The sequence below is a fragment of the Phyllostomus discolor genome, chromosome 13, assembly GCF_004126475.2.
Source record: "Phyllostomus discolor isolate MPI-MPIP mPhyDis1 chromosome 13, mPhyDis1.pri.v3, whole genome shotgun sequence".
NCBI classification, from domain to species: Eukaryota; Metazoa; Chordata; class Mammalia; order Chiroptera; family Phyllostomidae; genus Phyllostomus; species Phyllostomus discolor.
In genome coordinates this window covers 58549019-58567046 of record NC_040915.2, presented here as the reverse complement: position 1 = coordinate 58567046, position 18028 = coordinate 58549019, and the positions used below count along the sequence as shown (strand labels likewise).

General features: G+C 46.5%; 2 gene segments (V, D, J or C); both read right to left on the bottom strand.

Annotated features, from left to right (window-relative positions):
- Positions 1 to 6716: 6716 nt before the first annotated feature.
- LOC114509998 lies at positions 6717 to 7544 on the bottom strand. The segment is given in 2 exon segments: positions 6717 to 7332; positions 7449 to 7544. Coding segments are annotated over 2 exon segments (399 nt in total).
- Positions 7545 to 11698: 4154 nt separating this feature from the next.
- On the bottom strand, positions 11699 to 13757 carry LOC118497839. The segment is given in 3 exon segments: positions 11699 to 11730; positions 13158 to 13541; positions 13662 to 13757. Coding segments are annotated over 3 exon segments (462 nt in total).
- Positions 13758 to 18028: the final 4271 nt, after the last annotated feature.

Below are 18028 nucleotides of genomic sequence, written 5' to 3'. Positions count from 1 at the left end.
GAGGGTTCTACCTTCATGACCGAGTCACTTCCCAAAGGCCCATGTCCAGGTAACATGACACTGGGGATTAGGGTTCAATGCATACGTTTTGAGGGAAACATAAACATTCGGTGTACAGCACAGGATCTCCTCTTCTAACAGTCTCTGAACATCTCAGGGTCTGGTGTACCCCCTAAATCCCCTGTCAGCAGCCCTCTGATTCTGGACTCTGTAAGAGCTGCCTCTCACCTCCTGAGAGCCACCTGCAAGTGGGGCCGAAGCCCCCCTTCGTACATGGTTGTAAAAGCAAACCATTTAAACAACAGTAACAATAATAACATTCCAGAAGTAATTCAAAGACACTGCACCATCCTCACCCCCTTCTAGCTCCCTTACAAAGAAATTGTACATCACATCCTCTATCCCAGGCCCCTTGCTCAGACACAAAGGTTTATCCTACACCCTAAAACTATGGCTGCTCCATGTACCTCCGCACTTTCATGCCTACACCAAAGGGAGCCCAGACCTCAGAGAAGGAAGGTACCATAGTGCTTCTGGGACTCAAGAAAACTATATAAAACAGTAAATAAATAAGGTGAAGTCAAAGAAAGGAACTAGGGCCCATGGGAGGAAGTTTTAGAAAACTGGGTTTCAGAACAAAATACAAAAAAAAAAAAAACCCATCTTGTGTTATTGTTTAAATGAGAATTACTTAACCATAAACTGAGCCCAACTGTGAATCAGCTCTTCCAGCAGGTGCATGCAGGAGCCCTGATTCAACTGAGAGGCCAGGCCAGCAGCCTTGAGAACAGCCTCTTCCCACAGAGGGGGTCTGCACTGTAATCACCGCACCCAGAGGCGGCTGCCATCTGGGGCCCTCAGGTCCTGAATTCTAAGATGTCAAACTGGGAATGCAAAAGAGTTAAGGTCATAAAAGGGAAATAATCAGTCTGATTTCAGGTAAGATAAAGGTTGAGATATCCTACGATGGCATTTCTGGACAGCGTTTGAGACAGATAACAACATCTGAATTTTGAACCTTCAACCTCCTTCCCTAAGAACTAGTCTTGACATTGGAGCCATGTAGATAATGTTAGAAATGTACAGTGGACCTTCACTACCTGAAATGTCGCTTTAACCGTGTGGAATCATCACTGTGGCAGAAAGACAAGGATGATTCATTTGTAGATATTTGAAACTTCAGTTACTGACTACTTCCTCCTCACTTAAAGAAAAACAACTCATGAGCTTTATCAAACTCAATTCACAGACTGTCCTTATCTCCCTGTGAAGATCACAAGCCTTTCTTTATGCCTATGTATCTGAGGCCAGCTTGTCATAAGCAGTAAGATTTGCAGCTATGTAGCCAAATCCTGGCACCTACTAAGAAGTTGTTCTGATGATACTTCTGGTCTCCTCAGACACCGATTTAAAGCACACAAAGACACCACTTCTTTGCTATCTCCCTCTCCTATCTCAGCAAGGGCATTCTAGCAGCCTCGTTAAGGTATTCAGATTTTCAAACATCAGACCCCACAAAGTAGCTCTCCAGGTTGGAACTTTACAGAGCAGGAGAACATTTTTAGAGTTTAAGATGAAAATGTAATAAAATATAATGCAACAGAAGGAGGACATATTGCTATCCTTTTTGAAAAAATTTTTTAAAAATTGTTGATTAGTCCTCACTGGAAGATTATTCACGGACTTTAGAGAGAGGGGAAGGTAGAGCGGAACATCAATGTGTTTCTGAGCTTGAATCCGGAGAGCTTGAAACCAGTTGCTATTTCAATTCTATTTATATCATGGATTTCTTCTACAACATGGACAAATCATTTCTTCTGCAGTTCAACCATCCCACCTATAAAGTGAAGATGAGATATATACATGTTTTCCCACTTTGCGTTGTAATCACGAGATGCTTGGATTCTTTTCAGGGAATGAACCTAACACCAGAAGCCACATAGACTCTAGCAGCATTTGCATACTCACTGAAGTCAATTTGAAAGACAAACGGGATGTCCTAGAAGCTCATTTGTACAAGATACAACATAATTCCTTGACCATCATTCACTTTGTCTTTGCTGCTTCAGCCTCATTAAAAAGCAGTTTTTAAATGACAGGGAATTACAATCATGTACTCCCTTGTATTAGCTATTTGCTATAATATTACAACTTTTTAGGCAGTTACCAGGTTTTAGTAAGCACAATTTTAAGCACTTTACATATATTAGTCATTAATCTGCATAACAACCCTGTGGTTAATACTATTTTTGCACCCTTTTTACATTTAGGCAAACTAAGACAGAGTGGATAAATATATTGCCCTAGATGTACTGGGTTCCTATTGGTATAAAAAATTACCACAAACAACTTAGAACTGCACACATTTATAAACTTACTGTTGGTCAAGAGTCCACACACATCTTAAAGGGACTTTGCTCAGGGTCTTAATGAGGCTGCCATCAAGGTGTCAGCTGGGCCACCCAGACCCTAAGGAATAGCAAAAGTAGGAAACACGAGTTTGAGCTTCTGTCCCTATACTCTTAACCACTTCCCTGTGCTTGTCAGATCATCCAGGACGGCACACACACTGCCAAGGAGAGGACTTCACCTGCTCCAGCACCCCACGTCTTGGTTGCTGAGCACTGTTGGGTGAGTGTGACTTTACATTATCAACCACCACCTCCCTCCTTAGAGAGAAAGTTTCCTTCAATTCTTGTGTTTTACATTGAGCCTCCTGGGACATCTTCACCTGACCCAAGTGTTTTACTAGAGAAATCTTTTCTTTTCAAAGAAAAGAAAAGGAAGTACAGGTTTTAAACATTCCTTGACTTTTGAAGATAAATATTTACTTTGAAGAAAAGACAAGAATTTAAAACATCTTCCTTAAGACTCTGGTCAAGATGGAGGTATAGGTAAAGACACTTTGCCTTCTTGTGCAACCATAGAAAGAATGACAGCTAGGCCTGAAAACAAGTAACACCAAGAACCATCAGAAAATCAAGCTGTGTGGAAGTCCAACAACCAAGGATTTAAAGAAGCCACATTAATCCAGATGGGTGGGAGGGGTAGAAACGTGCAGAGACAGTTAATGGTTTGAAACAGAGATGAGGCAGAAGCAGAGTGGGCAGTCCCACATTCACGTGTGGTGGATAAAAATAGGGAGGATACCTTGGGAGTGAGTGATCTCCACCTCAGGCCAGATCACACAACCCAGGGTTCCAGCACCAGGGAGATAAATGCCCATAACTTCTGGTTGTAAAAATCAGTGAGGCAGCAGGCAAAACTGCCAGATTTTCAGGAGAATCCACTCAAAGGGCCCAGAAGAACTTAAAATGCGGCAAACCTACCCCTTCTGGGATTCAGCACCATGGCAACTGCTGGAAGGGCACCAGTCACACAGGGTAAATGCCAGGTGAACCCCCAGAAGGCAGGCAGTGACATCGTCCCCTCTCCAAGACCACCCCCCTCACAGAGCCACAAAATGGTAAAGCAGGTTGCCCCACCCTGGTGACTACCAAAGTTTCTGCCTCACACAATCTACAGGTGCCTTTTCTGCAACAGGCCACACTACTGAGACAGGGAGCCAAAGCAGCTCTACCTAATACACAGAAACAAACACAGGGAGGCTGCCTATCTGAGGAGCCAAAGAAATATGGCCCAAATGAAAGAACAGAATAAACCCCCAGAAAAAGACTAAATGAAATGGAGATACTCAACCTATCATATGCAAAGTTCAAAACACGGGTGATTAGGATGCTCAAAGAACTCACTGAGTATGGCAATGAAATAAAAAAAAAAAGACTCAGGAAATGAAAATCACACCAAGTGAAATGAAGAAAAATCTACAGGGAACCAACAGTGACGGGAAAGAAGTCAGGATTCAAATCAATGATTTGGAACATAAAGAAGAAATGAGCATTCAACTAGAGCCGTAAGAAGTAAAAAGAATTCAAAAAACCAAAGACAGTATAAGAAGAGTATGGACATCTCCAAAAGTGTTGACATCCAAATCATAAGGATGCCAAAAGAAGAGGAAGAGCAAGAAGTAAAAAATTATTTGAAAAAATAGTGAAAGAAAACTTCCTTAATTTGGTGAGGAAATAGACACACAAGTTCAGAAAGCACAGAGTCCCAAACAAAATGAATGCAAAGAGCCCCACCCCACAATACATCATAATTAAAATGCCAAATGTCAAAGATAATTAAAATCTTGAAAGCAGCAAGAGAAAAACAGAGGGTTACCTACAAAGGAGTTCTCATAAGACTGTCAGCTATTTCTCAGAAGAAACTTTGCAGACAAGAAAGGACTGGCAAGAAGTATTCAAAGTGATGAAAAGTGAGGACCTACAACCTAGATTACTTTATCCAGCAAAGTTATTTAGAATGGAAGGGCAGAAAAAGTTTTTCTCAGCCAAGGTAAAGCTAACAGACTTCATCAACACCAAGCCATTATTACACGAAAGATTAAAGGGAATTATTTAAGGAAAAAAAAGAAGATCAAAACTATGAAAATTAAAATAGCAACAAACTCACAACTATCAACAACAGAACGTATTTAAAAAACTAAGCGAACAAGAAGAACAGGAAGAGAATCATAGGTATGGAGATCATTTGGATGGCTATCATCTGGGAGGGGGAAGGGGGAGAATGGAGGAAAGGTACAGAGAATAAGAAGCATAATTGGTAACTACAAAATAGACAGGGGGTATTTAGGAGTAGTATAGGAAGCAGGGAAGACAAAAAACTTATAGGCACAACCCATAGACATAAACTAAGGGGTGGGAAGATTGCTGAAGGGAATGAAGGTACCAGGCAGAGGGTATGAAAGGGGGAAAAATTGAGACAACTGTAATAGCATAATCAATAAAATATATTTTAAAATAAATAAATAAAACATGCTACTTAACTACAAAGAACTCTCCCTGGACTTGGTAGGGGGAATAGTTCTCATGAAAAGAGTGAAAAAACATTGAATGAAAGTTTCTCTTTTAATAATCTCTCCCAAACAGAAAGCTGTTTTCTACCTTCTTTTAAAAAGGTTGCTTAGATCCTTAAAATGAATTCCCCAGTGACATGTTCTATTGAGCATCATTGAACACGTTTATCTTCCCATTGTACCTACTCCTTAGAATGAGACTGTTCAGACCAGCTCAGTAAGGTGTGGTCTTCCAATATCTGGGAATTCCGGGCTCCACAAAATTCTGAAATCAGGAGGAAAAAAAAAAACTCAGACTCTATGGTGTCTGAGTTCAGAGAACTATTAGTGAAGCCCAGGCTCGTACCTGGGTACAAACAGGGTGCTCTGCAGAGGGCCACCTGGCCTTCTGGGGACACACATGCTGCACTTCAGCCTTTCCTAACTTCGCTCACAACTGTGGGGCCATGTTGTTGTGGAAAAAAAAAATTCTGTTTGCATTGGAAGAATTGTACCTTCAAACAGAGATATTTTCATTGCCACGAAAATGATAGATACAGCTGGAAGAATGAATCCTCTTGTTTTAACAGCCCAAGTGACAGCAGAAGCAAAATCCTGCCCCGGTATTGGTCACAAGCAGGGACAGGGAAGTGATGGAGCAGGCAGGGGCATCAGAGGCAGGTTGGTCACATTCTCTATGGAGCAGGAGATCTGCGTGGCATTGGCGTTGTGTTCAGCTCCATGACAACGATGGTCAGCCTCTCAGGGGCTGGAGCCCAAAGGTGTCAAAGGGATTCTGGTGACAACATTGTTTCTGGAGAATCAGGTACCTCACTCCTCTCCAGGTCAAAAATGTGGGGACTCTACCTGGGAGCCCTTGGGAATATTATACCAATGCATCTACTGCTTCCTGTGCAGGAGAAGCTCACCTGGGGTCTGGGCTCATCAGCAGCTTCACTGGGGAGGTAACACACGTACATGCTGGGAACTTCCTGCTCCTGATGTCCAACAACCCAGCCCACAGCCTGCATGGCTGGAGAACCTAGGGAAGTGAGAGAGGACAGGGGGACAGTTAGTGCCTGTGGGCTCAGGAGAATCCACTGACAGTCATGAGGTCACCAGTCATGGAGGGTGCTCAAGGGCACAGAGTCCAGGATCAGACTGAAGGGTCTGGGGCTGTGGGGATGTGGAGGAATTACCACAGGATTCGCACGTATGGCATTAATTTGTTGGTGACAGTGACTGTCTGGGTCATCACTTGTACTTGCAGACACAGTATTGTGAAATAATATAGAATGTATATTGGTCTCAGTGCCTGGCTCCTCACACAGACTCCTGGAACTCTTCTACTTTCCTGGGTGACAGATGTTCCTTTTGTTCTAATGCTGTGACCCTGGGTGGGCTCCTGGGTGAGGACTGCTTACTCATAGAGGCATGATTCCAAGACTGTAATTTTGAGACCAGCCCCCCATTTCCTTGAGGAGGGAGAAGGACTCAGGTGGAGTCAGCAAACTAATTGGAACCAAGAAAGAGATCCTAGGAGTCTTTGAGTTATAACCAAGAAGCTTTATTAGACCTGAGGACCTCCTGCGTGTGACCGTCACCTGAAGAGCGGGCAGTCCCGTGGGACGGAGCCCCTCACTGCGGACATGACACCGTCTCCAGGCAGTCGTGTGAGAGCTGAGTTGTGTGGTGGGACATCCAGCTGCTGTCACAGGGGATTGCTTCTTTTTGAAGAAAAATCACTCACACATTTTGTGACAAGAAATATCAGAAGTGAGGGGTTTTATGTGAGTAGAAACCAAGATACTACAGATGAAAGGAAATGAGATTTTTACATAAAAATACTTATTTTGTTAAAATTTACTCCACTCTGTGGGGACGGTCAGTCAGGCTTTGTCATCCCTTCAACAAGGGTGACCGGGGACGCCCTGTGCTCTCACTCATGACCGTGTGCAGCTCCGCCCCTTCCATGGACGTTTCTGACTGCAGAGGAGCCCACCTTGCAGAGGCCTCCACAGAAGCTTCAGTGAGGCTCAGAGCATAACCTCTGGGCCCAGGGGTTTCTGTCTCACTTCCTCGTCATCTGAGCCACTGTGAGTCACTGTAGCTGCTCCCACTGCTGTGAAATATAGCACAGTAATAGTCGGCCTCGTCCTCAGGCTGCAGCCCAGAGATGGTCAGGAGCCCTGCATTGACCGAAGCGTCCTTGGATCCAGAGAAGCGACTGGGGACCCCGGAGCCCTGGTGCTTCTCTGAGTCTGATTTAAAACTCAGGAGATACTGGGGAGGGCTCCCTGGCTCCTGCTGGAACCAACGTATGTAGTAGTCCACAATACTGATGTCACTGCTCATGGTGCAGGTGAGTCTGGCTGTGGCTCCCAGAGATGCAGAGAGGGAGGGCGGCTGAGTCAGCACAGGCTGGGAGAGGGAACCTACAGACGTAGACATTCATAAGGGATGTGACAAGAACCATTATAAAATTGTTTTGAGCAGGAAGAGACAAAATCAGCTTAGGGAAATCTTTTGTTGTTAAATGACCGATCCCTACCTGTGCAGTGAGAGAGGAGCACGAGGAGGAGAGGAGTCCAGGCCATGGTGCACACAGCCCCTGAGCCCACAGTGGGGCTGGGCTGCCCAGGCCTCCTTTTCTTCCCCACCCTCTGCCAGAGGAGGGGCCGTCCATGCAAATTTGTGTCCATCCAAGGCCTGCCCAGCCCCTTGCTCAGCCTTGGCTCTAGAACTCAGTTTAGACCACAACTGAGGAGGATGGAGGTAGGCTTCAACTCTTCGGGGAGCCCTGGAGGAAACACCTGCTCAGACAATACAGAAGTCCATGTGTTCTTGCCTGGCCTCAGAGGACACAGCTGCTGTGTCCACAAGAGTGAGCACAAGCATTGCCCCAGGCTCAGGCTTCTAAGAGAGAATGGGCCTTTAATGAGTGCCTGTGTAGGGAACACAGGTAGTCCAACAGCATCTCCTGCTGGTGACAGAGCACACACCTCTCATGGCCCAAAGTCCTGAGGGCCCAGCTGGTTTCTGCAGCTCAGCAATACACTGGCTCTGTTCACACATTCAGGGTCTGGTTCCCAGATACTGTGACTCTCATACACTGTACTGGTTCCTGGTGCATCTCACTCCCAGGAATCCACAACTGTGGGAGTTGCAAACTTGTATGTAAAGGACAAATTAATTTGGATTTGCATTCAGTGAAGATGTTGCAAAGTAAATGCACAGTGAATTTCATGTCCAATGCCATAGATGACGGACTGTCCATATGTTTTGAAGGGCTCATAGGATCTGCTCAGGGAAATCTCCAGGAATTCACTCCTGGGTATGTGCAGAGGACTATTGAGAAAAATTTCCAGTCACATGATACATGCACACTTTTCAGAGATTTGATTTAATTAAGTGATGGGTAAAAATAATGGTTTTTGAAGGCTATACAATTAATTACCAGTGTAAACTATACCATGCTAATACCTTTCAGGAACTGTCATTTTATCTAAGAGAATGATATTTTGGGCATCTATGACATTGTTCCTTGTCAGGATTTTTCTTGGGAGTCCTCAAGTTTCTTTATATTATAAACAGTATTTTCCCTCCCTGTATTTTCCTTCTCATTGTGCTACATTACTAGCAGGATACCATTTGGGTGTGATGCCTTAGCAGACATGCTGACTGTCTGGGCAGCTGGAGGCAGAGACCAGCACGTCCCTCTATGCCCGGACCCACCTCTGCTGCACCTGTGCCCACGGTCCCATGGTCCCATGCGTCTAGACTCACAGGAATCCTAGTCAATGACAAAGACCAGGATCACTCACTCACCTTGGGCACTGTGTCCTCATGGCACTCCAGGGTCTTTCTCATTCAGCTCAGATATGTCACCCTCTGCTCCAAACCCTCAGGGACTCCCCACTGCTGTTTGCACACAACCCCATATCCTGAGCTCCCTTCAGGGGGCTTCATGTTTGCCCCACCCTCTGCACCCACCACCACACAGCCCCTCCACATGCTCTCGGACCACAACCTCCCTGCTGTTCCTATTGCTTTAAAGCCCTGACTCCTCTCCCTCCCTGGTGTCTGAGACAATATCTCCCCTGTTCTTTGCAAAGAAACAAGACTGAACTTGGAATCGTGGTGATAACACTGGTGTTGGCACCTCAGGGTCTCTCTGAGTCCCAGGACATGCACACGTCACCACAGACTGAAATAAGGAATTATATGTGACACAAATATAGAGAAAGATCAAAGAGTAACCCTCATTGATTTTACCACCTCAGCCACCATCCATCAAGCTCCTATTATTTAATCTTCCACCTTCCATACCTCTCACTTTGCTCCCTACTATGACAACACCCCACACACCGTGTCCCTACATCAGTATGTGTTGTAGCATAAACATGCATTCAATGTCTGCTGTGGTCCAGCCTCGGCGGGGTCTCAGGGTCCATGAAGGATGCACAGCTAAGGCGAAGAGACTGAAGTGAGACACCCGGTGGGGTGCTGGAGGACAGCCAGGCTTTTTGGGCCCAACTGACTCACCAAGAACAATCAATCTTTATTTTCATAGGGGAGGTTATACAACATTCAATGCATAATGTGATTATTAAAACAGAAATGGTTACCACAGAAATAATTTCTCAAAACACAGAAGATTTTACAGATTAATCATGTTAAACAAAGAAATAACTGAAAAGTACAGGAAGTCCCACAGATCGACCATATTAAACAAAGGTTATTTTGACCAAGAGGGTCATTAATCAGTTAGCCAACGAAGCTATACAGGCACAAACTTTCAGGTGCCAATTAGTAACTAGGTATCTATTAAAATTCTAGGAACTGGTCTAAATTAAAAGGGTTCAAGGGGTGATTTATAGGTATATAAAAATCAACTATTATCCATTAAAATTAAATTTATATCAATCAAATAACTAATTTTTGGCCTATATTTTTTGATTTATACATCTTAAAGAAGGGCCATGTTTTGTGTTTGTTTCCAGGTATTGAGATTATTCTTCTCAACTGGAACTCCTTGTGTCTATACACTCCTGTCCGGGGTATGGGAGGGGTAGTGGCTCTAATAAATCTCAAGCTTTCAGGTGGTGACTCCCTAAGAAACATTCCCAGCAACAGCTTCCTTCAGCGTTCTGGCAGTTGGTCTGCCCATAGTTTCATTTTGTCCTTAACTTCCCAGGTGAGGGAAACAGGCAACATTAGGGTTGCTGGGGGTCTCTATTCTGTGGTCAGCAAGTCATTTCGTGCAGAATCAGAGGCATCGTGCAGATTTTTATTATAACACACAGGTATCCAAAACCCCACCACCTATTGCTAGCAGGGACAGGCATACAGGAGGAGATAGACAGGAGATCCGACCAAAGTCACCTCTGCTGTGCAGATGCGTCTCACCCGACCCGACTGTGTCAAAGGTCAGCTGTTGGTCGGCTCCCAACAAATGTCCCAAACTCTCACGAACCAGCAACTGATTTCAATGACTGTCACATAAATTGATGTGTGTTGTAACCTTGGGAATGGTCAGCTGAGGACAGAAGAAAAGACCACCCCCGTGAGCTAATACCTGCCCAGGGCAAGGTGGTTGTTTGAGTGTCTGCTCACATTCCACTTAAATAACAGTCTGTAAGGTCATCAGTTGTCACCTGGGACTAATACACAGCTAAAAGTCCACCATGTGATCAATGAAACGTAATATTCCTTTTCTCAACCCGAAGTCCCACAAAAGACTGTAGTAGGGAAACTCATGAAGGGGGAACGGGGCCTCCTGTGTTTGGAGTCATGAGGTTCAGGGGTGACACATGTGAGCAGGAGGAAGTCCAGACCAGCACACAAGGCCTCGGACCATCATTTATCGGCTCCCTTCACCCACGTCACAGGGCAGAGTCCTGTCTTTGTTCACACATACATTTCCAACCCACAGTTCTTCCTTTATGAGTTTCTGCACTAGAGTACTTTGTGGGACTTTGGGTTGAAAAGTTGAATGTTATATTTCATTGATCACATGGTGGACTTTGAACTGTGTGTTAGTCCCAGGTGACAACTGATAACATTACAAACTGTTATTTAAGTGAAATGTGAGCAGACAAACAACCACCGTGCCCTGGGCAGGTCACATGCTCATGAGGGTCATGTTGTCTTCTCTCCTCAGCATCTGCTCCTCATCCACCCAAAGCTCCTGTCTGTGCTCCAGGACCCACACACACCTGACCCCAAGGGCACGAGACCCTGTCATGTGTTCATTCACCTTGTGTCTCAGGCTTGAAATACACTCCCTACCACAGTAAATGATATAGATGTGAAATATTTTAATGTGCAATGTGTAAAATTTCAAAATATTAACTACACACATACTTTAGCCAAATATTATACTCCACATGTCTGGTGTTTTGTTTGTTAGTTTTATTTAATCTTTATTGTATTTAACCCCTTAACATTTAGTCCCCTTATGCCTTCCTCCCCCCAGCAATCACCATACTATTGTCTATGCCCAGGAGTCCTTGTCCTTTTTGCTCAACCATGCCCACTTCCAAGCCCCACTCTCCCTCCACTAGCTGTCCTCCTGCTGTCCTTCACACGGGTCAACAGGACTTTCCACATGACTAGGTCATGGACTCTGACCTCACCTGAGTCTGTGTAACTCTTTTCTCTAACAGGTGGGAACTCAGAATAAAAGAGAGATGGCACATTAGTCTCCATCCAGCTGACTGACATGAACAGGACTCAAAGGCAAAGTCTGCTTAACAGCTGAGAACTCGTTCTTTTAACCCAGTAGATCTCCACCTCAGGTCATTGGGCCCCCTCATAGGATATCTGGAAATCTGGAGGTGGTTTTGTGGGTCATAACTTAACAAGAGGGTGTCACTGTCATCTTAGAGAAGAGTCGAAAGGACACATCTTGTTACAGGGTACAGCCAAGAGGGGGCCTCAAATAGGGATTTGGAATGGGGTCCAGAACTCAAGGTGTTCACATAACATTAGAAAGATATATAAGATGTCCTTTCCCCTTCCTCCCCACAGGTGTGAGTTGGGGGAAGGGACACATGGACCAGGAACATGCAGAGCTGTTTTGTACAGCAATAGCTTTGCAGATAACCTCTGGCATGGTCATTTAACATATCTATAACCTTTAACTGGTTGCATAGATATGTTAAATAGCTGTGGCCATGCTCTGAACCGTGGGATTGGAGGGACTTCCACCCAAGATGTAACTAGGGGGCAGTTCCCCCTGGTTACAGCACCTGCATGAGAGCTTGGAGAAGATTGGCCCCATCACATGGAGCCACACCTGCCTGGACTTACTTTGGCAGCCCAATAAGCCTGGAATAATAGAGGAATGCTGGCAGGTGTAACTGATTGTAGGAGGAGTCGGAAAATGGGGGTACAGAGGAAGGTTGGCACGGGGAATTAAACCCAGACTCAGCAGCCATGCGAAGAGAGAGAACCATGCACTTACAGCAGAGTGGGGAACCCCACAGCCTTGGTGAAAGAGAACCACGTGGTTTTGGCCAGAGTGGGGACCCACACAGCTTTGAGGTTCACCCCTTGGCCACATGGCTTAGGAAGCAGGAGAGACTTTTCCTGGAAGAAAAAGGGGGTACTAGGACTCTTGTTGATGGACCATAAGACGGTGCCACATGGTTTTGGATTAGCTATAGATCCTGGCCAATGACACAGCTGATGGTGCCAGGAGGCTGAATCACGGACGTGTATTTCTTTTCCTGAGATACGGTACCCCAGTTTAGAGTAGAGGGAGAAAGAAGGACTGTGTGCATCTGTGGGTATCCTAAAAGAGTTTGATAGTTTAATGAAGACATTAGGTCACTACTTTAAGCCTATATATCTTTAAATAAACATTTCCTTTCCTTTTCACAAAACTCTGGATTTGAGAAACATCTTTCCTCTGGAGGCCAACAATGCGAACCTAGTAGGGGATCCTTTCTGTAATAGTATATCATACCCCTCTTGGCCCTATTCTGTAACAATTTGAGTGTCCCACATGCACAGAGCAGACCCTCCACAAGCACTGACCCGCCCCCATTCCACAAACACACAGGCTCACACACCCTGCTCTGAACTACCTCACCCTCAGGAATCCATTGTACAGAAAATAGACAACCAACCTCCCTGACAGGGGGAAAGCTGGAAAGAAAATAGAGGGACTCAGAAACCTCCAATCTCTATACAAACTTTCCAGCAGGAGACAGAAGAGGGCACCACCCTTGGTGAGGACAGGGTGAGTGCAGACCCAGAAGGGGAAGCTCTGGGGGTTTTGGTGTCACTTGCCCCTGACTCAGCAGCACTGTGTGATTACCACTAGTATCAACAGACAGACAGTAGTAGTCAGCCTCGTCCTCAGGCTGCAGCCCAGAGATGGTCAGGACCCCTGCATTGGCCGAGGTGTCCTTGGATCCAGTGAACCGGCTAGGGACCCCGGAGCCCTGGCCTTTTACTGAATCTGTAAAGTAGTACAGGAGATACCGGGGAGGGCTCCCTGGCTTCTGCTGGTACCACGATACAAAAGAGGTGCCAACCCTGGTGCCCCTGCTGAGGGTGCAGGTGAGTCTGGCTGTGGCTCCCAGAGATGCAGACACAGAGGGCGGCTGAGTCACCACATGTTGGGAGAAGGAACCTGCAGAAACACAGACACTTGTCACTGCTCCTGTGGGAACCAGGAAGAATTACTCAGGAGATAGAGGTTGAAGGGAATAAACTTGGGAAATGAGGTCTCATCCCCGTGGCCTGTCCCTACCTGTGCAGTGAGAGAGCAGCACGAGGAGGAGAGGGGTCCAGGCCATGGTGCACACAGCCCCTGAGCCCACAGTGGGGCTGGGCTGCCCAGGCCTCCTTTTCTCCCCAACCCCTGCCAGGGGAGGGGCCGTCCATGCAAATGTGAGTCCATCCAGGGACTTCCCAGCACCTCCCTGAGCCCTGGTGCTGGAGCTCAGCTCACATCCCAGACAGAGGGGGAGGGAGGCTGACTTCACCCTTGGGGAGCACCTTGTGGGGAAGTACATCCTGAGACAACACAAAGGACCCTGCTCAGGGGACTCTGCCATGCCAGAGAGGACACAGCTGTTGAGTCCCCATCTGTGAGCTCAAGGCCTAGACCCCACTCCCATCCCCCCGAGGAGTGAATAGTCCCTGAGGAGCAGCTTGATAAACACCCCCAGGGCAGTCCCACAGCACCCCCTGCTGGTGGCAGTGCCAAAACCTCCCGATATGGCCCAAGGTCCCAGAGCCCAGTTGGTTTGTGCAGCTCAGCAGGTCACTGACTCCGTTCACACATCCAGGGTCTGGTTCCCAGATACTGTGACTCTGACACACTGTACTGGTTACTGGTGCATCTCAGTCCCAGGGGACTCATTCTGGTGAGGCCCAAACATGCACTTAAATAGCTAATTAGTTTGTTTCACCTCTAGTGAAGATGTCCAAAAGTAAATGGAAAGTGGCCTGCATGTCCAATGTCACAGACCAGGGGACCATTCATCTGGTGTGAAGGGCTCATGCGGGGCTCTCAAAGAAATTTTCAGGAGCACTCAGAGTCACGTGCAGAAGAGGCTGACTCAGTAAAAACTTTAATTCATGTGATACATGCATGGTTTCATATCTGACTTGATTCAATGATTGGTAAAGAAAACGGCTTCAAAAGGCTACAAACGTAACAGTGAAAAGTGTAGCACACTAATTCATTTTAGGAATCAACTTTTATTTGTAGTTTCCTCTTATTCTTTATTCTTGGCATTCCACATACCTCTGTTGTGTTTCTGTCTACAATTTAGTCTTAGGTGGCCTAAAAATGTATATATATTTTAAACAATACATTTCCTAGTGTCATTCTCTTATTCGTTATCTGTTTTAGTAGCCAGATGAAAGTGAGGTTGTGACCAGTTGGAAGATGTGCTGCTGAATGTTGGGCAATTAATTCGATCCACAAAGCATCACTTCCTCACGGTGCCCCGCCTCCGGCTCTGATTCACCTGGACCCACGGTCCCACGGCCCCCACACGTCTACTCTCACAGGGCCTCTTAGTCACTAGCCAGGACCAGGAGCACTTGCTCACCTTGGGCTCTGTGCATTCCAAGCACTCAAGGGGTCTCTGTCACCCCTCCACGCTGGGGACCAGGGAGGGCAGACCCAGGACAGGGAGGCCCGGGGGAGTTTTGCTGTCACATCCCAGGGAGTCTGGGGCAGTGTGAGCTTGCAGCCACTACTGTGAAAGAGAAAAAGGGAGTTGGCCTCGGCCTCGGGCTGCAGCCCAGAGATGGTCAGGGGGACAGCCCTGGAGGAGCTGGGGGTGGAGCCAGAGAACCGACCCTGAAGCTGCCCTCCCAAGGGCAGACAGGGCCCGCAGTCCTGAGATGAGCCCGGGGCTGACGATGGGGACTCTACAGGGTGGGTTTGTCATCTTCAACAGGACAGCCCGTGGGAGGGTGGAGGAGGGAGGGCCCAGGGCACCTAATACAGTCATGGGGGTGTCCCCTGAGTGCACAAGGCCTGGACTGCAGCATGAGCAGGGACAATGAATGATTAAGAAAACCTGTCCCTCCCTCTCTCAGCTCCCAGAGCAGCTGCATGACTGGCTCTGACTGACACCGTTTGCTGAGACTCTGCACCTGCCACCTTCCCCCAGACATTTCTGTGTGAGGCAGGGCTTCAATTGCACAGTGACCTTCACGTCCAATGGCACAGAAGAGGGGGCCGCGCACGTGATTTGAAGGGTCACAAGGGCTGCTCAGGGAATTTGCCAGGAGCACAAGCAGGAGCACATGGAGAGGAGGCCTATTGAGCAAACATCACCATTATGTGATGCACACACAGTTTTCACAGATCTGATGTGATTAAGTGATGGGTAAAGAGGATGGCTTTTGAAGGGCTCACATTTAACAGTGGAAATGTAGCATGCTAATTCATTTTGGAAATTAGCCTTTATTCTTCTTTGTTTTCTCTTATTTTTTATTCTTCATGTTCTGCATACCTGTGTCCTGTGTTTCCTGTTAGGACTCTGCCTTAGGTGATGTCACATTTGTTTGTATTTTAAATAAAACTTCCTACCTCAACTTTCTTAGTCATTGTCTCACTTTAGTAACAAGACACCAGTCAGGTGTGACACGTTTGCAGACGAGCTGAGTGTCTGGGCAGTTGGAGGCCGAGACCAGCACATCCCTCTGTGCCCGGGGCCCCCTCTGCTGCACCTGTGCCCACGGTCCCATGGTGCCCACACATCTAGACTCACAGGACTCCTAGTCAATGACTCTGACCAGGATCACTTTCTCACCTGGGGCGCTGTGTCCTCGAGTCACTCAAGGGGTCTTTCTCATTCAGCTCAGATAGGTCACCACCTGCTTAAAATCCTGAGGGACTCCCCACTAATGTTTGCACAGAACCCAACTCCTGGGCCCCAGACAAGGGGCTTCATGGTTGGCCAGCCCTCTCCACAAAACACACAGCCCCTGCACATGTTCTCCAACCTCCAGTTCCCCCACTTCCCTGTTACTTCGGATTCCAGACTCCCCTCCCATCATGGTGTTCAAGGTGACTGTTACTCTGATTAAACTTCTAATCATGGTGACAGCTCACGTTTGGCAAAATCTGAGTGGCTCTCAGTAGTAGTAGAGCACAACACGTCACCATGGACAGTATTAGAGAATTAATATGACAATGTTGAAGTCACACAAACTATAGAGAAGAGTTCAAAGAACCCCTTGCCTCGATTATACCATCTCAACTCCCATCCATAGGACTCCTCTTATTTAACCTTCTATCCTCTGTACCTACTGACTTTTAACACACAAACTCACAGGCCCTGGCTGGTGTGGCTCAGTTGATTGAGAGCCAGCCTGCAAACCAAAGGGTCTCTAGTTTGATTTCCAGTCAAGGCACATGCCTGGTTTGCGGGACCGAGGGGCGTTCTTTTTCTTTTTCTTTCTCTCTTCCTCTCTTCCCCTCTCTAAAAATAAATAAATAAAATCTTTCAAGAAAAAAACAGAAATAACGTATGCCTTCATCAGCACATGTTCTTGCATAAATACACATGTGTTACCCGAAATGTTGGCACAGGACAGCAACAAGTACCACCTCCTGTCACATGAATACATGTGCAGAAATCTCCAGAATGGTCAGCTGACTGACTGCTGTGCTGCGTGAGAGAGGGAAAGGGGAATAGGGCCTCCTGTGTTTGGACTCATGAGGTTCAGAGACGACTCGTGTTAGCAGAAGGAAGTCCACACCAGCACACACGGCCTCGGACCATCACTTACCAGCTCCCTTCACCCAAGTCCCAGAGCAGAATCCTGTCTCATTCACACAGACATTTCAAATGTATGCCTCTTCCACCATGAGTTTCTGCACTAGAGTCCTTTGTGGGACTTTGGGTTAAAAAGTTGATTATTACACTTTGTTGACCAAATGGACTTTGAGCTGTGTTGTACTCTCAAGTGACAACTGATGACCTTACAGACTGTTTTTTAAGTGGAATCTGAGCAGACGCTCAAACAACCACCTTGCCCTGGGCACGTCACGTGCTCATGGGGGTCGTGTTGTCTTCTGTCCTCAGTGTCTGCTCCTCACTCACCTGCTGCTCCTGTCTGTGCTCCAGGACCCACAAACACCTGACCCCAAGGGCACGAGACCCTGTCATGTGCTCATTAACCTTTGTTTCTCAGACTTGAAATGCACTCCCTAATAGAATAAATGATATAGATGTGAAATATCTTTAAGTGCAATGTGTAAAATTTTTAAATATTAACTGCACATGTACTTTAGTCAAATGTTATATTTCACACATTGGGAGTTTGTTTGTTCATTTAATTTAATCTTTATTATATTTTTTCTACTAACATTTAGTCCCCTTATGCCCTCCTCCCCCCAGCAACCATCATACTGTTGTCCATGCCCATAAGTCCTTCTCCTCTTTGCTCAACCCCTCCACGCCTAACCTCACCCTCCTCCTATTACCTGTCCTCCTGCTGCCCTTCCCACTGACTGAGAGGACTTTCCACATGGCTGGGTCAGAGGCTCACTGGGTCTGACCTCATCTGAGTCTGTGTAACTCCTGTGTCTAACAGACAGGAACTCAGAAGCACAGAGACATGGCACACTAGTCTCTGCCCAGCTGA